The 23522-nt window shown below is 31.4% G+C and overlaps 5 protein-coding genes across 5 annotated transcripts; 3 read left to right on the top strand and 2 right to left on the bottom strand.

Annotated features, from left to right (window-relative positions):
• Window positions 1–2115: 2115 nt before the first annotated feature.
• Tsp_09510 (hypothetical protein) lies at window positions 2116–2704 on the bottom strand. The gene is made up of 2 exons (XM_003371245.1): window positions 2664–2704; window positions 2116–2491 (listed from the first exon to the last, which is right to left on the bottom strand). Exons 1-2 carry the CDS (start codon window positions 2702–2704, stop codon window positions 2116–2118), a joined length of 417 nt encoding a protein of 138 aa, XP_003371293.1.
• A 4110-nt stretch (window positions 2705–6814) lies between these two features.
• On the top strand, window positions 6815–9972 carry Tsp_09511 (glutamate-gated chloride channel subunit beta). Its single transcript, XM_003371244.1, has 9 exons — window positions 6815–6930; window positions 8252–8420; window positions 8545–8744; window positions 8816–8925; window positions 9006–9143; window positions 9204–9395; window positions 9461–9696; window positions 9755–9907; window positions 9946–9972. The coding sequence occupies exons 1-9, from the start codon at window positions 6815–6817 to the stop codon at window positions 9970–9972; spliced, it is 1341 nt and encodes a 446-aa protein (XP_003371292.1).
• Window positions 9973–10187: 215 nt separating this feature from the next.
• Tsp_09512 (putative derlin-1.1) lies at window positions 10188–11705 on the bottom strand. Its single transcript, XM_003371243.1, has 8 exons — window positions 11684–11705; window positions 11440–11618; window positions 11311–11369; window positions 11258–11280; window positions 11133–11197; window positions 10827–11002; window positions 10685–10771; window positions 10188–10311 (listed from the first exon to the last, which is right to left on the bottom strand). Exons 1-8 carry the CDS (start codon window positions 11703–11705, stop codon window positions 10188–10190), a joined length of 735 nt encoding a protein of 244 aa, XP_003371291.1.
• A 544-nt stretch (window positions 11706–12249) lies between these two features.
• Tsp_09513 (putative SPFH domain / Band 7 family protein) lies at window positions 12250–19662 on the top strand. The gene is made up of 26 exons (XM_003371242.1): window positions 12250–12376; window positions 12435–12596; window positions 12651–12693; window positions 12766–12976; window positions 13124–13408; window positions 13779–13856; window positions 13916–14028; window positions 14354–14377; window positions 15538–15640; window positions 15697–15792; window positions 15923–15965; window positions 16056–16144; window positions 16192–16287; window positions 16395–16496; window positions 16639–16879; window positions 16951–17060; window positions 17113–17304; window positions 17371–17514; window positions 17574–17676; window positions 17740–17818; window positions 17963–18158; window positions 18238–18292; window positions 18348–18476; window positions 18511–18878; window positions 18940–19023; window positions 19606–19662. The coding sequence occupies exons 1-26, from the start codon at window positions 12250–12252 to the stop codon at window positions 19660–19662; spliced, it is 3330 nt and encodes a 1109-aa protein (XP_003371290.1).
• Window positions 19663–20599: 937 nt separating this feature from the next.
• Window positions 20600–22904, top strand: Tsp_09514 (Ras-related protein Rab-2A). The gene is made up of 3 exons (XM_003371241.1): window positions 20600–20745; window positions 22553–22733; window positions 22806–22904. The coding sequence occupies exons 1-3, from the start codon at window positions 20600–20602 to the stop codon at window positions 22902–22904; spliced, it is 426 nt and encodes a 141-aa protein (XP_003371289.1).
• Window positions 22905–23522: the final 618 nt, after the last annotated feature.

Below are 23522 nucleotides of genomic sequence, written 5' to 3'. Positions count from 1 at the left end.
AGCCGCTTGAAGAGGCCACGTTTAAATGGTTGTCGTAGTTCGAGTGGGTTGCATCGATCACGCCCGTCCACAAAACAGCTTGAATCGGACGTCGCTATAACCGCCGCTCCAATTCAAGTACAACAATCGACGAAATTGCGACTGCATGAAACGCATTTCGTCTCACTTGCAGCTATTTGTCCAGTCATTTAACGGCAGTTCCGCAGCACAGCTGTTGAGAACTTACAACATTGATGACGCGCAATTTAGACCTTTTGAGGTGAAAATAGATGATGAAAGTGCCATTATTCTAAATCAAAACATTTCAACACAATCAATGCATCGCTAAGGATACATTCTTGCCTTTTGCTATCCGCACTTGCTAATGACAAAATACAGTTTTCGCGTTGAAGCCAAAACGGGTGGCTAATTTCAAAATTTCTCCAATCGACCAAATCTACGCCTTTTATTGCTATTCTTATTTCTTTGCATTTTTACTTTACAGTAATTCTACTAACACAAATAGCTATCTAATGATTGGACTACATCAATTTTATTATTATTTTTTTAATCCATAACTTTACGTAAAAAATGTATTTATTTCTTTATACATTTTAAAGATGAACTTTTTCTTACTAAGCGTTATTATATATACATTGTTTGCAAATTTGAAAGTATTACATCACTACATTATATTCTGTTACTTTTCAAATGATGAAAATATAAAGTTTGAAAACTCACAGAAACTTCTTTTACTCTTAAACGTCTAAGTTGAATTTTAATATGATATTTACAAAATTATAGTGATTTTTTTTATTATTCTGTTATATTTGAAATTACTTCCTGACTTTCATGAGAACTCATCTTATGAAATGCTAATTAGTAACATTTGAATTGCATCAGAATTACTGTTTTTATAATTGTTTCTTAAGACAAAACATCTACACATCTAACAGAGCAGTCAGTTAAATGTTGCATATGTATTAATCAAAGGATATTTTCAAAAATCTATTTTCCATTAAAATAATTTTTTTGTATTTTGCTCTTGTTCACCCTTTGCATTGTTTGGGAGTTCCATAAGTGTATTACAATTTCAGACAATGTAAGCAAATCAATCGAGCAGCAGTAAGCTTTGGTTGAATAAACAGCAGTTGGAAATTGTTGAGAAGAGAAATAGGAAGCAAAAGAGACGCGCAAGTGAAAGCTGGATTCAAAGATGTATATCGTTCCCAACACTACGCCCCAATGGGCAGCAGTATGGCAAGGTTGCAGGTTGCCCAAAAGCATAGAGCAAATTCAATAATTTGGTTGGTGCCGGCCAAGCAAAAAGCATTATTGAGCTTCATTCTAACCACAAATAAAGCAATCTTGGATTGGCAACACGTTGTACACATGAATGGTCACTTATATGAAAACAGTTTAGCTTTCAAGCAAAATTAATATTTATTGCATTTAAGAAAAATTGAACATTGAAGAAAAGTAATAAAAATAAAGACAAAAAAAGAGGCTTCAATTTATATTTAAAATAAACCCTGTAAAAAGGGAAAAAATAAACGCTGTTGCACAATTTGGCATTTGTTCGGTCGTGACAAGCGTTGCTAAGCTTTGCAGTGCTTAATTTGAATCGACCGCAGATGACACGCCTCTTTGCAACCAACGTTTACGCTTTTCTTTTGAAATATTCAAGAGGCATCAGGATGTCCCGTCGTTCAAGGTGCACAACAGGCGTAAAAACGCCTTCATCAATTTCTCAATTACAGACGCTGAATGATAGCCATTTGAATAGCACTTGCTGTACTCTGATACATGTTTGAAAATGTTTCAAATTTTTTATAGATTGTAAATTTCAAGAGTCAGCTCTTTTTTCTGATAAACATGCTTTGCAATAGTCATATTAAGCCTTCACACAGCTATTTTACGGAAATAAATAAAATCGTGACATCCTCAAAATTGCTTGCCATCAAATAGCTGTTTTATAAAGTTGATTCTGTACAATGGCCAAAATTATCTAAGTCGGATAATTTTTCTTGATTTAGTATAAAATTAGTTAAACAAATATAAGAATAAGATACTAAATAAGCGGTTCTCTTAGGATGGCTAGTTAAACATGATGAAGTGAGTTTGCGCAACACTTGGTCACTGGAAACCAGCACTGGATGAACGGTATGTTGCGTAACTTGAGCCATATGTCCATGCCGACCCATCTGCCTCTGAAATGCGACTGGTGCGCAGAAGAGAACGATTTGACTTTACGTTGGCCCGACGACCAGCAATGACAATATCAAATGCGGTAACGAGCAAAGCTAAATGGATGACGGAAGCACAAGTAAAGCTTTCAGCTGTCCTTTGCTGCTTTGGCCTGAAAAAAGATGTGACCATGTGTCGCTGATCCACTCCAAGATGAAAATTATGCAAACGCTGAAACAAAGCCGCACAGCTGTCGTTTCTTTGATGACCAACGCAAAAAGCACAGAATGCAATGGCAAACGACACTTTGGACCACGCTAAGCATCTACTAATTGAAGTCTTACATTTGAAACGGCAACAGTGCTTTTCCTTACCTCTTAATTAACAATGTCCACTTCAACATTACACATTCATTTGTTCACCCAATATCCACTATTCAATATTTCATGCAAAAGGAAAACTTTCAATGATTGTTTCAATTAATCTAATTCAATAACTTTCTATAATGACCATTGTTTGTTTCAAATTGGTCATTCATATAATAATATTTCATAAAATTGTACTGAATTGCTACTAAATGAAAAGTTAAAAGCGTAATTATTTTAGTAACGGCATAAAATGTAAAGCACTGCCATTTAGACATTGCTTTTACTTCATATCTAGTAAAAAAAATTATAGATATGTTGAAAGTTCTTTCTGAAGAAGTTTGTTTTCTATTACCGTTTGAAAATTATATATTTATTTTTTTAGAAAAATTTCTAATACCAGTCAAGGATCAACAGTTGAAGCATGCATCAAGTATGATTTCGATTGATAAAGCTACAAGCTGAAAGTGCTAAATGTTGGAAAACATGCTGAAGCACAAATTAATTACTGATCGTCATCAATAATTCAAAAATAATTAATATGCATACTGTTAAAACATTACACATCAGAACAACATTCTAAGCGATGTTTGACCTATGGAAAACAATAAATCCTCTCTTCCCAAACTTGCCACCTTGCTAGTTATGTATAATTAGCTTTGACTAAACGAGCTCTGTCACGCAACAATGTCTCATCCGTTTTAAATTTTAATGTAACCCTTTCTGTGCACTGTCAACACAACGGCAACGGTTGTTCTATATAATCATTTATCAACTCTTTTACTTTTACTAGTGATTTTAATGATTGGCAAATATGAATTTTGATAAAATAGATTTTGATACTGCATTTTCTCTTGCTTTTTTATGCTTATTTTGAATCAGCTGGAAAGAAAAATAATATTATCAAAACAGCATTGAAATGATGCCCCCTTTTCCAATGAACATGTGGAATATTTTCCATTTGAAAACCAAGCTACTTTATTTTAAAAATAAAACTGAAAATAATTTCCATTATTTGCGCAAGATTTTGTACTTATTATTCATTTTTTTGACAGACGTTGGGTCAACTTAGACCATTGGCAAACAATGCTGCTCTTCACGTTGGTCAGTGTTTCCCAATGAATATACTTTGCCATCAGATTACAGCTGTTAAAATTATGAGTCTTTTCTCACGCAGTGATAAATAAGAATATAAAGAACGTGAAATGTAGTTTTCACTTGAAGAGACTTTCTTCAAACAGATGCACTGAATAGGCGATCACTTTATATAACCTACCTGTGCATGGATGTACAAAAGCAAGAATTGCACACTGATTGGTAATAATTAGGTCAAGATGGAATGAAGCTTATCGAAAACCAAAGAAACAGTACACGCTTTTCTTATTCAATAGAAAATATTTGTTGCACACTGCTCTTCCCTTGCCTCAGTGCAAACAGTATTGCAACAAACCAAGTATTTTTGTCACATGTTGCTACTTACTGCATCACCTTCTTCATTATTTGTACAGTGTGTCAAAATTGCAACAATGAATTGAAATATAACTTCTCACTTTTAATAGATGCACATCTAATTAATTTTATAATCAGTGCTATTATCATTTTATACTCAAAAATGCAATTTTTTTAAAATAACTTTTTAATTACTTGCACTTGAATACACTGAATTACCATAGTCAAATTAACAACCTTATCTGAGAAAATGAGCATCATCACAGAATTGTAGTTAAAAAGAAAATTGATGATAAAAAATTTATGCTAAAAAGTAAATGAACTTGTTGCACTTTTGTCATTTTTTAATGCATGCTGTATGCAAATTGAACATTTTGCGGAAAACATGCAATTTTTTTCTTCCATGGCTTTCGACTACTTTCATTATTACTAACAAGTCTATCTATAAAAGTGGACTTAACAGCATCAAATTTTACCTGTCCTGATTTTCTGTTTGTTATCTTATTCAAACAAAAGCTCCTGCATATCAATCTTAATTGCTTTCAGCGTCTATGTATTTATTCAAATTTTTATACTTCCTTCAAAATGACTTACATTTATCAAACGTGTTCATTAATGGAAAACTCTTCGATGTTGTTCACTAGCTTAGTAGGGAAATTCAGTTTTGGAAAAGTATGAAATCAACCGTTTGTAGAATGTGGAATTATGAAAATTTTTAAAAATTGCAAAATTATAATTAAAAAAGAACTTGTGGTATTCTTAGCCAGCAGTTCAGAAAAGGTTTGTTAAATGAAGCCAACAAGTTACTCCAAAGAGCAACAGATAGAAGGTAAGAAAATTATTTTGGAAATATTCAATTAATTATTCCCATGAAAAATTCTCTTTTTTTCTAAAATATTCACCAGTTTCATCGAATAATGAATTCAACGCCCACATTATAAATTATGATAACATATGAATCGATTTAGTTAATGATCAATGATAATGAGGAGCAAACTGTCAAATATTTATCATAATTTGCTCATTGGTTTCAAAAATGTTTGCATTTAAATAATACAACACAATAATAATTTAATAAGTCGAAATAACAACTTGTAGATACAGTTTAGTTTAATGTTTACATTACAATAATATTACAAATATTTCATTGTGATGATATGTGTGTGTGTGTGTGTGTGTGTGTGTGTGTGTGTGTGTGTGTGTGTGTGTGTGTGTGTGTGTGTGTGTGTGTGTAAAGTTCACTAAAGCATGTAAATAGAAAGATCAGTTAGCACAGAAGTAAAAAAAAGAATGTTGTCTGGTGACTGCAGTTTACGCAACCAGCTTCATCCACTTAGTGAAATAAGCTAAATGTGCGTCAGGTGGGGACAAAGATGACCAAGCTAAACCAATGCAGCTGTTTCGACATAAGTGACCGGTCGAATCAGGCCATCTTTACTTTTCTCCCACTGACCAGCTGACGTCTGTTCTTGTTCATCATCTGCAATTCAGTTACGTCAATGGTTGGTCGATTACACCGGCACCATTATCGACCCAGACAAACTGAAGGTGCAACAGCTGCACTCAACTGGCACCGCATTTTGGCTACTTTGGGCCAGATGTGCCAATTAGCTATCGCTGGTTAGAGTTACAACAGTCCACGCGCATCAAGTACACTACATGAATTTGTTTAGTCAATGGAAAGTTCATTGATAAACAAATATACTTGTCTTTTTTTGTCACTTGCAACTTTACAGTACACACACACACGCATAATACGGCATGAAAATTAATGTTACAATACCTCAGTAGTTTACAGTACTGATAAAAGTCGCGAACGTTTAGGATAATTAGGTATGATAAAAAGAAGTTTATTTCAAATAATGAAAATGAAGTTTACAAACTAAAAAAATGAATTAAATGAAATTTCAAGTAAATTTGTTAAAATTGGTAACCAATAAAAGTTTTCAAGGAATATGCACTGCCCATCACATATTCAAACATTGACACAGTACGGTTGCTTGTTATACATAATTTCTAAACAAACTGTTGCTGTTCACTTTGTTCATCTTGCAAATTTACGATAGATCAAAAGTGATGCGCATTCATAAATTCAACTGGAATAACTTGCAGTTGTTCATTGAAATTTATAATTTTATAAATTAAGGATAAAATATATGATATGCAAAATAGTACAGTTAATATTGTCAAGTACAATGAAGAATTGGAATTTGAAATGCATGTTTTTGCATATTTTGAACGATCAACTATTATTTGCAATAGATGAGTAACAAATACAAGATGAAGATTCATCAGTGATGAAGAAGAGCTAATTAGCTTAGCTGAACTGAATGGAATTATTAGTTGCACGACGAGTGAATATCATTTTGTAAAGTTTGTATGGGAAAGAACATTTGCATGTTTACTGGATATGTGATCTTTATTAAAAGATTGAAAAAAAAACAGAAATAAAAAGTTGAATAGCTCATCTGTGAACAACAATAAGTGAAGCATGTGAATAATAATAATAACAAGAATAACAATGTATTGCAATTTCGTTGAATCGCACGGAAAGGATCTTAGCCAATTCTTGATCGATGAAATCAAGGAAAAGATGGACTCGAGAATTAGTTTGACTGCTTGATCAGCGAAGCGCATTATCGGCCAAATGACGTCATTAACATCAGAAAGAATCCTCAACTAGACTGGTTCAGATTTGCAATAGAGCATAACAAGCATCTGCCAATTTCGCGGCTGTTCTTTGCCGTGTAACGAGCACAGCGTCCATCCAGTTGCGGCTTGTTGGCACATGAAGCTAATCTGCATCACTTAGCTCAGCAAGGGAAGAAGCAAAAATGAGAACTACTTTTCCATATTCTATAGTACTGTTTTATGCATATTGTTGTTGCTGGGTTTTTGCTAATCACTACTACCCAATTTGGTTGGCTGAATTAGAAGAAGATTTTGCAAGGTAAAAAAGTTTCATTACGCTGCATAATTCTTTCGTTTACAGTTTATACTTTCAAATTCTTAGCAGTGAAAGAAATTTCATTAAAATTAAACAATATTAGGACATTTCAAAAGAATTACATTATATATATTTTTTTTTCTTTATTTTATTATAAAATAATAAAAACTGATGTCACTTTATCAAATCAAATCATTTAGTTATTCGATATTTAGAAATGTGGTCAAATGTTACTATTGTTGTCCATAGGATATTGTAATGAAGTATAAGTAAATTAAAAGAAATTGCGTTTTCCTTTTTAGCCGAATTGATCCTCCCCTATTCTTTTATAAATTCACATTTTATTATTATAAGTAACAATTAAAAAAATATATATATTTATTTATAAATTTTTTTGAATTGATTCACAACCGTTGATTTGAAATAAATAGATAATAATGATAATATAAAGATTACTGTAATCAAGGTGAATAATAAACAGAATGTAAGTCAAATGCAGAGAAATGAAATGAAATTTCAAGACATTAAGAATATCGATTGGAACAATAATATGAGTTAAGAGTGAAATGTAAACATTCTTGGAAAAGTAACAGCAGTAGTGTAAACGTGGCTCTGTTTGTGTAATAAATAGTTTTGGAAATCATGTTATTTTTGTTTTGTTTTTTTTTGCATATTTCTTGTAAATGTGTAAAATATTTTGTTAAAGTATTTTTGTTAAATTTCAAAGAATATTTGTAACAGAAGAGAAACTAGACAACGCGCAATTGTGTAGACAAAAAAACATCGATGATGAGGATAATTTTGATGAAAATAAATGCAAATGGATAGAACCGGTTTTCTCAGATTACGATTTATTTTTGCCCCTTCAAATATTCTTTTCTTCCATATACTCTATATTGGGTTTTCTATATAAATTTTTAAAAATTTCTCAACAACTGCATCATGCTTGAAAAATAAGCATGAAATGTTTTCTTTTCAAAAATAAAATCTTCCACTTTGGGCTTGAATTTTTTCAACAGCCACTTCAAATGGCTTAACATTTTCAAATGTGCTCCATTCATACAAAAGCGTTGACATTTTATACGAAGTGTAAATTTGGTTCAATTCGAAACGATCAATTAAAGAAAATATATTTAAATGGAATTTATATTGAATAGAATAATAAGCATTTTCAAACTTTTCCTATATGAAATATGATTTTGTATATATTTTCAAAAGATTTAATTTTCACCCAGAAGAGCGATGAGATTTTTTCTGCAAAAATTGCTACATCACGTGTAATGAAATTTAATTTGATTTAATTCAACAATTATTGTAATTTCAGACGATCTGACAATAAGACAAACTATCGTTCGTGGAGGGAACAACGACTGGTGAAAAATCTTCTATTAAATTATTCATCAAATTTACGACCAGCAAGTCCCCACGAGCCGGTATTAGTTATGACAAGTATTCACATCACTGGATTAAGTGCAATAGACGAATTCAACATGGTATGAAAAAAAATGGGAAAAATTAAAATTTTTTAAATAAACGACAAAATATTTATCACCTTTTTTTATGACTTTTTCCAACGTCCATACTGTTTAGGAATATAAAGTGCAGTTCAAATTTCAGCAAGAATGGATAGATAAACGATTGACATTCAAAGATCCCTATTTTTCGAAAGATGAATTCATCTATTTATCCAAAGATCAAAATGTCTGGATTCCGGATACATTTTTTCAAAATGAAAAGCGCGGCACTTATCATACTTTGGATCAGCCAAATTTTTATGTAAAAATACGCGCTGACGGCACGGTGGTATACAACAGGAGGTTGTCGTTTTATTTTTATGTGAAAAATTTGTGTTCAAAAGACCACTTAACAACAAGTTGTTTGTTTCTAGGCTAACGATGACGTTCGCCTGCGCTATGCAACTTGAAAAATATCCCATGGATGAACAAACGTGTAACATGGATTTCTCGAGCTGTAAGTTCCAACTGGAGTGTGCATGCAGTTGAAACAATTTTTAATCAACCATTATTATCCCATGTTTAGCACGTGGTTTCATTTTTATCACTGGTGTTTTATTTCAGATGCTTATACGGACGCTGATGTGGATTATGCTTGGAGTTTGAATCCTTTAAAAATTTCCCCGTGGGCGGAAAGTGAATTATCAAATTTTATTATTACATCATTCAAGAATGCGTCATGCACAAGCAAAACTGCCACTGGTAAATAATTGGACGCAACTAAGTTGTTTCATTCATTTAAAAAATGCCTATATTTTTAAGGGACATACACTTGCCTTCGAGTGGAGCTTCATTTGAGAAGATTGTTTTCATTTTTTCTTCTTCAATTGTACATACCTTCTAGCTTGCTTGTAGCAGTTTCGTGGGTATCTTATTGGATTGATTGGAGAGCAGCTGCAGGCAGAGTGCCGCTTTCCATCATAACATTGTTGACAATGATTACGCATAGTTATGGTAAATTGGTTTTATTTCTTTTTTTTCTAAAAAAAATTACATTTCTGGATGATATTTCGTTTCAGCAATAAATGCTAAATTACCACCAGTGTCTTATGCCAAAGCTTTGGACGTTTGGATTGGTGCATGCATAATGTTCATATTCGGTTCATTAATAGAATATGCGTTTGTTAATTACGCTGGCTTACGCGAACAATTCAAAATTGCAGAAATCAAAGCAAACGAAAGCCAAATAGAATCGGCCAATTTTTCAACAGATCAGTATGACAGACCAATCTATGCAAATCAAGATGAACTTTACGTAGGCAAAAAAAGCAACTGTATATTTACATTAAAAAAATTAAAATATGCTCATTTAGGAAAGTTATCCGAGAAGAAGAAAACGATCATCATTATCGAAACAGAGTGAAGAAATCGGATTATCACCATCGATGGATTTTAAAGAAGAAAAAGATACATCTGTCTTGGAATTAGTCGACATGACCAATAATGAACGGCAGAAACGAAGACGGGTAAAATTGAATTTGTCATCTTGGAATTTCTTTCTCAGAATCAGCTCTCGGGCAGATCAAATTGATATTATTTCCAGGTATTTATTCCCGTTACTCTTCTGTTCGTTTAATGCTGTTTATTGGAGCATTTACTGGTAATCAAAAAGAAAATAAACAAGCTGAACACAACATGTTTCTCAATCACTTTATTCAATTGAACAAGCTAACACCCTAAATGTTGCCATTCTATGCTAATATTTTATGGGCTTTATTTAACAAAAGAACTGTTAATGACCACTGTTCAATTTCCGCCAACAGCATAACCGCGGCCCCAACGATGTTGATCTGAACTGTCATTTCTGCCTCTCACTCCGCCATTTTGACCGAATGCACGAAAACCTTGACGAGATGGAAATAAGCGCTCCCTGAAAAGTTACCAATTCATATCAGCACGCAATTCAACTGAACGTCAAACTTCAGTTCTTAAAAAAATTATTCAACTCCATCTAATATTTATTCAGCGATTTATTATTCATCCGCTTGCATGTTAAAATAACACCCATAAATGACTAACTTAAATAATGAACATATTAACTTGAAAACAATCTTTTAAATTAAACATTAAAATATTAACACTAAAATGTTACAGTAGTAACAGTAGGTGTTATGAAAATAGTTACTTGCATTCCTTTATCAAACGCTACAGTAATCTTATCAAAGAATCATATCAAAATCAACTTATGATTCAACTATTAGTCACTGAATTTTGCTTACAAAAATTTCGGCGTCTGCAAAAACGATCTTCCTCCAAATTCTTGAGGATATTTGATAGCCAGAAAGAAGTAAAGGTGTCCAACCAGGATTCCAACAAGCTCGTTGAATCCTCTGAAAGAAGAAAAAAGAAATGTATATATATATATATATTATAGATGATAATTACCCTCCACGAAGTATCATGTTGAAAAACATCAGAGCCCAAGGAAGATAAAGTGCTTTGAAATAGGTACCAAACCAGAACGGAACGATCATATCTTTATTCAACTGACACCAAACATACAAAATGCTCAGTATCATAGGTTCCGGAAGAATAGGTATGTTGCAAAAGAAAGCAATAACCTAAACACAATAAGATGACATAAAATAGCAAACATTCCTGCTCTGTCTTATGTAATTTTATCAAAAGTTAAAGTAAAAAACAATTAGCGAAACGGTAAAACCACTAAAATATACGATATAAATTGCTTACAGTAGCAGATAACCAATTAAATATCAACATGAACAGATAATCGGCTTTCTTATCTCGAAATGCATCTAAACCAAAACATATTTAGTAAATCGTGAATCACAATAGTGCAAAAATTAAAAAATTACCCGTTTCTAATTTCAGAGAGTAGCTGTATAAAAAGTAGAGCAAAATCAAATACTGGAATCCAGTTTGAGGTGTAATAGGATAATAAAATAGCGCAGTAACTATGCGCCATATCTGAAAAATAAAATGATGAAATAGGCGAAAATAAGTATAATTCTAAGTGAACCTGAAGCTTATGAAAAACTAGATCATAGTCCAGGAAAAGCCAATATGAGTCAAGAAGTCGAAAACGAACCAACATTGGCAAAACAACGGTTCCAGAAAACCAATATCGTGTAATTTCTGGAACGCTTCTATACCATCGAGAAAAATCATTCTCTGCCATTATGCCTCCACTTTTCAACCGTACAGACAGATGCAAAACTGAATAAAATAGCAATTACAAAATGCTGCTAAAGCGGTCCTAATAAGAATTAAAAATCAAAAACCAATGAACAAGATGTGCGTCATCATTTAACTGTACATGCATATCTTTAATTTGTACAGTATATTTAGATTTGGAGAAGAAATGTATTTCTATTTAAAAATAAATAAAAATTAAACAAAAACGAAAATTCTGTATTTTTTCTGGTGTATCACGATTAGTGATAGCAACTGCATGATTTCCATGCTGCCAAGATTTTGAAAATTTGTGAACGACTTTTGGGTATTATTGTTGTAATTGCCCAAAAACGAACTTAAATAGCTTATTTATACATATTAAGAAAATTTTTGGCATCAAAAAAGTCAAAAAGACAGTTTTGACGAATATGTAATATCAAAATAATTACAATTTCGATATTTGAATCACATTATAACACATTAAATACTACATTTAAAATAAAAAATAAATGAAAAGTGGTTTCACGCGGTACTTATTCCTAGTTATGACTAACTTAATAATGTATTTATGATTACTGTATGTTCATACCTAAGAATCATTATTGGCGATAGTTAACACGCTGTTCTTAAGGATTTTGGCTTTTGTTTCAAGAGCACGTCCAGTTTTTAATAAATGGCAGATAAAGTAATGGACTTAATGAGCCGAATGTTACGAAACCCAAAAGGTTTGTCAGCCGGTATTGGACTTTTGGCAGGTGCCACTGGCTTAACTTACGCATTGTCTCAAAGTTTTTACACAGGTAAAATTAAAATCATAAATTTAACATGAAGCTTAATCATATATCGTATAACTTTAAGTTGATGGTGGACACAGAGCAATTGTTTTCAGTCGAATTTCCGGTGTTGGGAAAGAAATTTTTACTGAAGGACTTCATTTTCGAATTCCTTGGTTGCACTATCCAATTATCTACGATGTACGCGCCAGACCACATAAAGTCACCAGTCCAACTGGCAGCAAGGGTATGCTAGATGTTATACCATATAAATATAACTTTATTATGATTATATTATAAGCTGGAATATACTTTAGCAATAAGTTGATTGTGTTATCGATCGTGTTAAAATATAATAACATTATTTTTAATGAACGAATATTTTCATTTCCTTAATAAAAATGTGATTATATTAGGTGTAGTGTGAATGCGTGGGCTGTGAGCCGTAGGCGTGAAAATAGTTTTATTAATAATTCAATTTTCGGCATAAATGGTTATTTAGATTTGCAAATGGTGAATATTTCTTTGCGCGTTTTATCACGACCAGACGCGGCATATTTACCGAAAATATACCGAACACTGGGTGTCGATTGGGATGAAAGAGTTCTACCATCTATCATCAATGAAGTAATTTTTTTATTTAAATAAAATTAATATAAATGATATTTATTGATTAGTTAATATGATTTTGTTTATTTTGCTAATGCGATATATTAATTTTGCATACAATGCTTAATAACTGTGTACTATTATTTCATAATTTAGGTTTTAAAGAGTGTTGTGGCGAAGTTCAACGCTTCACAGTTGATCACTCAGCGTCAGCAAGTATCTTTGTTAATTCGAAAGCAACTTGTGGAAAGAGCGAGAGATTTTCACATCATTCTCGACGATGTTTCAATTACAGAACTGTCTTTTGGACGTGAATATACTCAAGCTGTTGAAGCGAAACAAGTAGCTGCGCAAGAAGCGCAAAGAGCGGCATTTGTCGTTGAACGTTCCAAGCAAGAAAGGCAGCAGAAAATTGTGCAAGCTCAAGGAGAAGCTCAAGCAGCGAAATTGGTATGCAGTTCTTTGTATTCTAAAATCTTTGTATGTTTTTTTCTCATGCAATATTTACGTGATTGTTGTGGTCTGTGACGAAAAATTTTCTATGAGCGTTGAAAGTATAATAATATTTTACAAAGTCTGAAATCTTGGCGGAGTGAGAAGAGTTCTTGTTCGCTGTAAAATCAGACTGACATAATGAAGCGCTTTTTATCACACAGTCTTATCTGTAACCATTCCTGCGCTGACATTCAACGAAAACAAAGTTAACAGAAATTGAGAAATGATTTTCATCTTTAGTAATCTGAGATCCCATACATTGAAAGATTTATAAATTTAAGTGTGTGTAATTTAAATATATGTAAATATTCTGTTTGTATGATAGATTGGTGAAGCGCTAGGGAAGGATCCCGGATATTTGAAATTGAGAAAAATAAGAGCTGCACAGAACATTGCACGAACGGTGAGAATTTTTTTTCTAAAGTGTAGATATAAATAATGGAAAATAATGCTTTATTTTAGCTTGCTCAGTCAGCTAACCGTGCCTATTTGAATACTGGGAGTTTAATGCTGAATTTGGCTGATGATGATTTTTTCACCAGTGTGGAGCAAGTTGCATTGAAGCCTAAGAAAAAGTAAAGAAGACTATTGAAGAATAAAAATGGAAATTTTTTGAATATGAAATAAAATGGAATATTGAAAGCTTACTTGAATAGATTTGGTGTCAACATATTTTTATTATATAAAATGATAAATGGTTTATATGATTAAAAAATTCCGATAAAAATAAAAAGTAAAATATTTTTATGGTCACTTATACGCAATATAAATTTTATGATAGTTTTAAACATCCCAATTTGGAGGACCTGAAACGATTCATTTGAAGAAAAGAAATGATATAAAATAAAATTTTTTGTATATTGTTGTAAGAAATTTTTATTTAGTTTTTTACGTTTGCAGATATGCATACTACTTAAAGAAACGGTTAATATTCCTGTCAGTTCTGATGTAACTTGGTATTAAAAGTATACTGTAGTCCTAATCTTATGCATGCACATCCTTATTCTTTCTGTATTTTTCTGTTAGAAAAATTCAGTGATTATAAGGTGCCGAGTAGTTGTTCTAGCAAATTTTCAAAAGAGCTATTATCCATTCGAAGAGAAAGCTGTTTTACACTGAAAATCGGTTTTTAATCTCTACTACAAATCCAGAAACGCAGTTACGAAAAGACGATTAAAAATTCAGATTTTTCTAAAAGCATATAAAAATTTGAAATGAAGAAATAACAAAGCCGTATTTCAATTACTAGGATTACAATTCAAATGCTTATCTGTAATAGTGTGTTCTGCCAGTCTTGCCTGATTGATAACTTCATTATTAAATAACTGATGAATAAAACGAAATGAATAATTAACTGCTTTTTTAACTTGATATTTTTTTAAAATTTACTAATAAAACCTGATGTTCTATTTTTCTTAAAATCTAAGCTGGTAACACTCATACTTGAAATTGAATATCAAAATTGGAAATTGGTTTGTAGACACATCATAAATATGAAAAAACTATTAAACTGAAAACTGAATTAATTTATAAATAAAAATTATAATAAGATCAAATGGAATAATACTTAATTACATGTTAGCTTACTGTATTTATGTCTCGAAATATTAACAAATAAAAATTAGTTTTTTTTTGAATTTTTGTTGAACACGATCATTTTTAAGTGTAAGCAAAGATTTAGTTTTTCATGATCCGATCTGAGTTTTAAATATTCAGTTGAAGAACTCGGCATACAGAAATTTCATTGTTTTTGAAAGGTATATATTTATGAACCACTGCTATTGAAAATGTTAAATGTGTTATTGTAGATTTATCATCTATGCATTTTATATGTTTCATCCTAATTTTTTAGGAAGTAAATAGCATAACTCTAAAGAATTTGCTACGATTTAGGTGTAGTTTTTTAAACTTTGTTAATTGAAGTTATCTATCATATTTAAACTTTGCGACATTTACTAGTATCTTTTAATCGATCAGTTTGCAACTTAAAGGTTTATAAATTTTTTAATATTTGAATGTTAAATCAAAATAGCTTGAGTTCATAAGTGAGAACATTATTTTTAGTGTTAATATGATTTTTGTAGGTTATCAATGGCAGGTGTCATCATGCAGATTAGTCCAGAAAGTCGTGTAAAAGGGGATGCATATGATATTGAAGCATGGTACATGCTTCTGCGAGAACATTTGGTTTATAAGTTGAATGCTCTTCATCTTGTTCTTCACATACATTAACGTTTTTGTAGAAAAAACCAATTGCAGAAAGCCGTCCTTTTTTTGAGCGACTTGTGGAAAATTTTCCAGTGTGTGGTCGTTTTTGGCGGTATTATGTAGAGCAAGAAGTAAATAAAATTATTTACGTGTTAATGAAATTTGGAAAGCATTTTATTGTATTTTTTATTTTAAATAAACCTTCTTAATTTTGAGTTTTAAGCTTTTAAACTTGAATTCAATAATTGATTTATGTTTTAGATTCGTGCTCAGAATTACGAAGAAGCGGAAAAAGTAGGCGGCAGTTTTATTTATGAATTTGCTCATTTATTAGTTTTATTTATTCATTTATTTGCTGTTTATGTGCATTGTTTTGTGCGTATAGCTTTTTCAGCGATGTTTACCCAAAGTATTGCATATCGAATTGTGGAAATGCTACGTCCGATATGTCCGAGAAACAAAGGGCAGTTTGTTAAGCTTTCAGTGAGAAAGTTTCAGCATAATTTTGAATTGCTTATTTTTTTATACAGAATATTGTACATGTTATGGAACATTTAAGAGAACAAATGGCGCATGTGTATGACTTTGCCATGGAGAAAATTGGATTCGATATACAAAGTTATCAGGTTTACACCGATTATGTTTCCTTCCTGAAATCAGTGTATGTGGGTGAATTGACGTTACAGCTTTTTCTTTAATTTTTATTTTTCACAAATTGGATGATTTTATTTAGTCAAGCTGTTGGTGGCTATGCGGAAAATCAAAGAATCAGCGCAGTTCGAAAGGTCTACCACCGGGGTGTGTCGACTCCATTGACGAATGTGGAACTTCTATGGTCAGAGTATTGCGCTTGGGAAAAGGTTCGTGAAACTTTTAAAAAATTATATTTTGCATAAATCATTTGCTTGTAAAGCATTTGAAATATGTTTACTTTTAATTCAATTTTTTAAATAAGTGAAAAAATGAAGTTATTTTAGAGTGTTAATCCAGTGTTGGCGGAGAAGCTAATTGCGGATAAACATCGTGATTATCAGTCAGCTCGTCGAGTGATGAAAGAGATGGAAACTGTAATGCGCGGATTGAATCGCAACAAAGTTTCTGTTCCACCAAGGCGCACTCTATCTGAATTCCGACAGTTTGCTTTGTGGAAGCAATTAATTGATTGGGAGAAATCCAATCCATTGCAAACTGACGATTACGCACTTTATGCGAAGCGTGGTATTTTGAGTTTTATAACTTATTTCATTCTGTTCCTTGTATGCAATAATTTTATTTATCTATTTTTTTAGTGATTTATGCATATGAACAAGCACTACTTTGTTTCAGTTTTCACTGTAATATTTGGTACGAAGCATCTGTATTCATTCAGCAGGCTAGTGATTTGTTGATGGAACGTGGGGTATGTTTTTATGTCTTTTGATAATGCGTGCAAATTTTTATTTATTTTTGAGGATGCAAAATTGGGCATGTCATTAATGAACGCAAATATATCTTTATTTGAACGGGCAGTTCATTCTCTGAAATTGAATAACATGTTACTACATTTCGCTTATGCAGATTTTGAAGAGCAGCGTATGAAATTTGATAAAACTCAAGTAATATACAATCGCTTAGTTGAGTGTAACGACGTTAATCCAACTTTGGTATGAATATTTTTATGTTTTCCTCAACTGGTTTACACCGAGTTTTATTGTAATTTATTATTACAGGCATATATACAGTTTATGAAATATTTTCGTCGAACTGAAGGTATTAAAAGCGCAAGAGCATTATTCAAAAAAGCCCGCGAAGATGAAAGATGTGAATATCATGTTTACGTCGCTGCTGCTTTTATGGAATATCGTTGTTGTAAAGTAGGCTCAAAAGAATTTTTTCTTTATAGATTCAATGTTTCACTGATTAGTTATTTTAGGATGAAACAGTTGCGTCGAAAATATTTGAAATGGCCCTTCAGATATTTGGCCCAAAGCCGGATCTTGTCGAATGCTATTTGGATTATCTGAAACAGTTAAATAGTAAAAAATGCCTGTTCTTTTCTTGAAATATATATAATGGAAAAAAGTACGTTTTTCTTTCAGTCCATTTAGAAAATACGAATTTCCGCTCAGTGGTGGAACGTCTTTTAAATACTGAAAACCTGCCAGTTAACCAACTTCTGTAAATCACGTTTTATTATTGTTCTGGGGAGCATTTTAAAGCATTATTTAAATTTTAATTTCTTCGCTTTTTAGTTTTCTTCAGTAGTTCAGTTCTTTTTGAATGGTCGTATAATTTTGTCTTTATTTTCTTAATTTGATTTAGGGAATTTTGGAATAAATATTGCAATTATGTACAATGTGTTGGCAATTCAGAAGAGATCAAGGATGTTTTCCAGCGTCGAGGGAAGTGCTTACAAAAACACTACGGAGTGAAAAGTTCAGGTCTTTATATTGATTTGTGTCGATATGGTACTCTTCTTCCATGCTCATATAAACAACTGCCAGCGACCGATTATCTTGTAATGAATATCTTATCAAGAAATTTAATTGTTATATACTTTGAGAACTGTTCGTTTTAATTATTTTTTAAATTAGTAGGAAAATTTATATTCCGTTGCTATGTTACACTGTAATTACACTATGAAAATGCTAAGTGTTTTTTGTGTTGTTGTAGAAATTGGAATCTTCAAAGAATGAAATATTTGCAGAACTGAAAACGAAAGTGCAAATTATTGTGTCGGATAAGACGAAACCAAAGCCAGATGTGTCAGGAATGCAACGTTTTGTACCGAAATTACCACTGTGGAGTTGTTTACGTAAAGAGAAATATGTTTTCAGTTATTCAGTTCAAAATTATACTACTGCTTTAAGGTGAATATCCTGAGGATGGCAATGGACAGGAAGAAAAAGAATTATATCGTGATGAAGAAGATGAAGAACGAGAAGAAGAAGAAGAAGAAGGAAAAGAAGAAGAAGAGGAAGAAGTAATAAGAGTTAAAGGAGAAGAAGAAGTGATTCCACTTCATGCTGCGCATCATATTACCTATTGTTTACCTAAGCCATCCGCTTCTCCTATTGAGGTGAATGCGGAAGAAATTTTGAATTCGTTATGTCGTATCTATCCGCATAGTGCACAAAAGAAAACGTCCAAAATTTCGAATCCCGGATCTGAAAAAGATAAAATATTAAATCAGATTGGTGTAGCAATGAAGCTTTACGTTGATAGCATAGAAGCAAAGGTCAATGAATTGTGTTATTGATGCTGTTTTCAATTTTACACACTTTACGTTTCGATTTTAGGAAGAGATGGAGAGGAAAAAGAGAAGTGGAAGCTTCTCTGATTCAGACGAGGAGCCGCTGTACACGTCTGAAGAGCTAGCCAAAGTAAATGTCTATCACAAACGAAGACAAATGCAGAGAACAATAAATTTACCATCTATGGCGACTGCTTTATAGTCGATTCATCCATGTTGTTAGGATACATTCATTGAACATTATATCATCATTTTTTTAGTAATTCATCACTTAGACAGTGATGGCAAGTATTGAAATTACATTTAAAAAATTTTTTAATTGATTCTTCATTATGCATACATATTTATTTCTTTATTTATATTTATATTTGTATATTTATGTGTGTGCATAAAGAAGAGTGGATTAAGAAATTAAAAAAATAGAACATTTGCTAGTTTATGATTACTCAGTAAAATCTTTTATATGAAATATACGGATAAATTATATGTCTAAATTGGTAAAATGTTGCCATCTATGTTTTTAAAGTTGTTTAGTGTAAAACTGCTGATTAGTTATGTGATTTAAATAAGGAAAAGAGAATGAAAACAGGTTAAACTGTTAGTTGAGAAGATTTAAATTATTGTAACTGTGCAGTGTTGTATAATTACCGTAAATTAGAAAAACAATTTATTTTTTTATTTTTATTTGAATATAAGTATAACAATTTTAAAGTGCATGACTTTTGACGGATTTAAAAATTTAAAAGTCGTTGAACTTCAGACTCAGTGAAAAAAATATTTTGCATTTTAAGGAAATTAATGAAATTGATAAAAAATACGAGAAAAACATTCAAAATGCATAGCAATGAAGCAATTAAATATGTATTATGCATGACAATTTTACATATTCTTGTGTGATTTAATTGCTCGACTGTAGCACTTAAAAATAGCGTATAAAATTTATACCTGATTGTCAAATTAGTCATGTGGAAGACACTGTGTGTCATGTTTCGTTTTGTTGATAGTTGTCACAACGTTCTTCAGCATGTCTTACGCTTATCTTTTTAAATACATAATTATTGGTGATACAGGTAAAATAAATGTCAATCTGTTTATATATTCAAAATGTGTCAGTTCTACCAGCTTCATCAATTCAATAATATGCAAATTGTTACGTTGTTTAAATGTTATTTTACGGTTTGTACAAGATTTCTTTCCAGGATTGCATTTTATTTTACGTGTATTTTCCATAATTAACGAGTGCATGGCACTGCATTCAGTAACTGACAGTTTTTTTGGAAAATTATGTTCTTTTTATTTATGAAATAATGTTTATTTTTGTTAAATTGCACTGCTTTTTGTAATCTTATTTTAATTCAACACAGATTAAAATTTTTGAAAGATTTTTTGAAAAGTAATAAGTTAAAAAATATTAAAAAAGAAAGCATGAATATTAAAGCATTTTGATAAACCAAATGAATATCAGAGTTCTTGCCGAATTTGTTTAATTTGATTTTTTTGAAAAATTGCTGTTCAAGGAGTTGGCAAGTCTTGTCTTTTGCTTCAGTTTACCGATAAGCGCTTTCAACCAGTACATGATTTGACAATTGGTAAAGTTGAGATATAATTTTTCGGTTTTTCTTCTTTTTTAACCGATTAACGATTGTAGGCGTTGAGTTCGGCGCTCGAATGATCACAATCGATGGAAAACAGATAAAGCTACAAATATGGGATACGGTATGGTTGTTCTTTTAGTACTCTCAGCTTTATTGATCAATTTTCAACGGCAGGCTGGCCAAGAATCTTTCCGGTCTATAACGCGTTCATACTATAGAGGTGCAGCCGGCGCCCTACTTGTTTATGACATCACTAGGTACATTGCAATTTATTTTAATTTTTATAATGTGAAGCATTATTTGGAATTGGGATAGATTTGAATGGGAGCAAAGCTGATATTTTCATCATCTTTAAAGTGCAAACAGTAGAAACTAAATGTGCACTACATTCAAGCTGGTCGTAGTCGATATGGCAATGTTTAATTAAGTAATACCGTACGACAGGGTTGACGTTAACAGTAAACAACCCAACGAGGGCGTCTGTGTTATTGCTTGTCGATGTTCAGTTTTGGCTGATATGTAATGTGGTCGATTGATTTTTATTGACATTGTTGCAGAATTTTCAATGCAACTTCAGTGTGGCTTAATCGCTAGTAAATATAATTTCGTAGGTTTTCAATAAATTTTTTTAATTGTGGAAAATAAAAGCAAAGTAGAGAATTTTTTTTTAAAAAAAGCACTCCAGTGATTCAAGTGTGCAGCATTGACTTTTAGCTTTAATTGTGTATTTCAATTTTGGAAATGGCAAAGTTTAATATTTCTTTAATGTAAAATTTTACACTGAATAAATAGATTGTAAAATTATTATTATTCATTGATGGATAGATGGATGAATTAGTGTTGAACTATAATTCATTCTTTCTTTAGTTCTACACGAGGTAAATGTGATATCGTTGCTCAGATATTTCTCACATAGCAGTCGCGAGAAGAGATTTTATTGACTGGAGAGAAACGTTCGATCAGTGACTGCATTTCAGGTTTCCACAGAAGACATTGATTGAATGGGAAAAAAGTAATAATAAAAAAAATTCATTTCATTCATTAATGAAAGAAAGTCAGCTTTTGAGATGACCTACAGGCGCTGTGCTCTCCTTACTGTAAAGCACTTTTTCATACTGTTTATTAAAAGGTGTATTTAGTGTTTGATTAATTAAAATTATTTTCAGAATTGATAATTTCTTTTCGGTGGTGCATTTTAAGATCTAAAAGATTATATAACTGCTTAACGAACGGCAATGTTATATATATATATATATATATAGGAATCAATCGATAACTTACTTGTGCGCGCTGTGAAATTTTATTATTTCACCACAGCAGATTTTGTTTTGAAAGCTTTTTTTTAAATTACAAAATTTGATAAATTGGTGGAAAATTTTGCAGCCTAGTTTGTTATCGAAATTTTTAAAATTTGATTTTTCTTAATTATCTTGGTTTTGACCTAATTAAATAGTACTGTTAGATTCTAATTAGAAAGAAAAAAAGAGTATAATGACACGTTGTATTTTCAAAGATATTTTCAAGTATACTGTAACTGATAAAATTTTTGTTTTTATACAACGACAGTTGTTTTACTAGGCAGGTTATACTGTTTTTAAATAGATAAATATTTTTGTCAGTTTAACAAGGAATTTATAAAGGATTTATCAGTTTATTTAGTTTATTTATAATTTATATTTTTTAAAAGTATTTCTGTAATGAGTGATAAGTTTGAATTGTGTGAGGATTTGCAACTGGATCAATATTGTATAATTTATTTATTAATTGATCAACTATGACAATTATTTTTTTATTCACTAAAGATGTGAAATTATTTATGTAATTTTATTTTCTTGTTTCATTAAATTGAAATATATTTCCTTTATTGGTTGTCTATTTTGAAAAGTTGTACACATTTAGACGTGATACGTTCAATCATTTGACTTCTTGGTTAGAAGATGCGCGTCAGCATTCCAATTCGAATATGGTTATTATGCTAATTGGAAATAAAAGGTTGATTGTGATTTTTATTTCATGATTTCATTGTTCATTTCTAGTTTTTTTTCTTTTGAATTTTTGTTTAAGCGATTTGGAAGCAAGACGAGATGTGAAGCGCGAAGAAGGCGAAGCATTTGCCAGAGAGCATGGCTTAATTTTCATGGAAACTTCTGCGAAAACAGCTGCCAACGTGGAAGAAGCATTCATAGATACGGCAAAAGAAATTTGTCGTAAAATTCAAGAAGGCGTATTTGATATTAACAACGAGGTAGGTGTTCAAATTTTATTCGTAGAAAAAAGAAAAACAATGTTTTTTTGTTCCCCTATTAATTGAATTCAGGCTAATGGAATTAAACTTGGACCGCAGCATTCTCCAGGAACACCAAATTCTCCCGGCTCACCTCTTGGACGTGGGAATCAATCGTCAGGCTGTTGTTAAAAATAAGCAAACAAAGAAAATTATGCTTCGGATAGCTATTCTTTTTTTCAAATTATAGAACATGATTCCAAACTTGGATTGAAATGGTTTTTCCATGTTTTTCTTTTTGATTCAGTGTGTCAAATGTGCTATGTGCTTGTCGGTCGTCCAATTAATTTTTCTTCTTTACATTTTTTCTCCATTTTTGTCTTTGTCATTTTTGTTTTCAATTCTTATCTATCAAATGATTTCTTACAACTTTATATCGTTTTTCTTTGATGCATTCATTCTGTAACTCTTCAAATGGAGAAAATCAGTGAAAAAATTACACCTAACACTATATATTTGTGACTTTTTTTGTTTGTTAGTCGTGATCATGTTTGTTTCTGATTGATTATGTATATATATATTACATGCATGTATTATATGAAATTTTATTATCAGTTGTGTATGCTATACAGCTATTTTATTGTGATGTTTTTGGTTGTAAAAAGTGTTAATTAAGGTACAGTGTTACTTCTTGACTGATAGAAATTATTTTTGTGGTTATATTGGCCAGTATTTTGCGATTGGTATTTCAGCTTTAGGTTTTCTTTTCTTGGTTCACATAAATATTAATTATTTATTCGCATTCTGATA

The sequence above is a fragment of the Trichinella spiralis genome, assembly GCF_000181795.1.
Source record: "Trichinella spiralis strain ISS 195 chromosome Unknown Scfld9, whole genome shotgun sequence".
Lineage (NCBI taxonomy): Eukaryota > Metazoa > Nematoda > Enoplea > Trichinellida > Trichinellidae > Trichinella > Trichinella spiralis.
The sequence above is the reverse complement of the archived record's forward strand: the minus strand, read 5'-3'. Positions and strand labels throughout refer to the sequence as shown.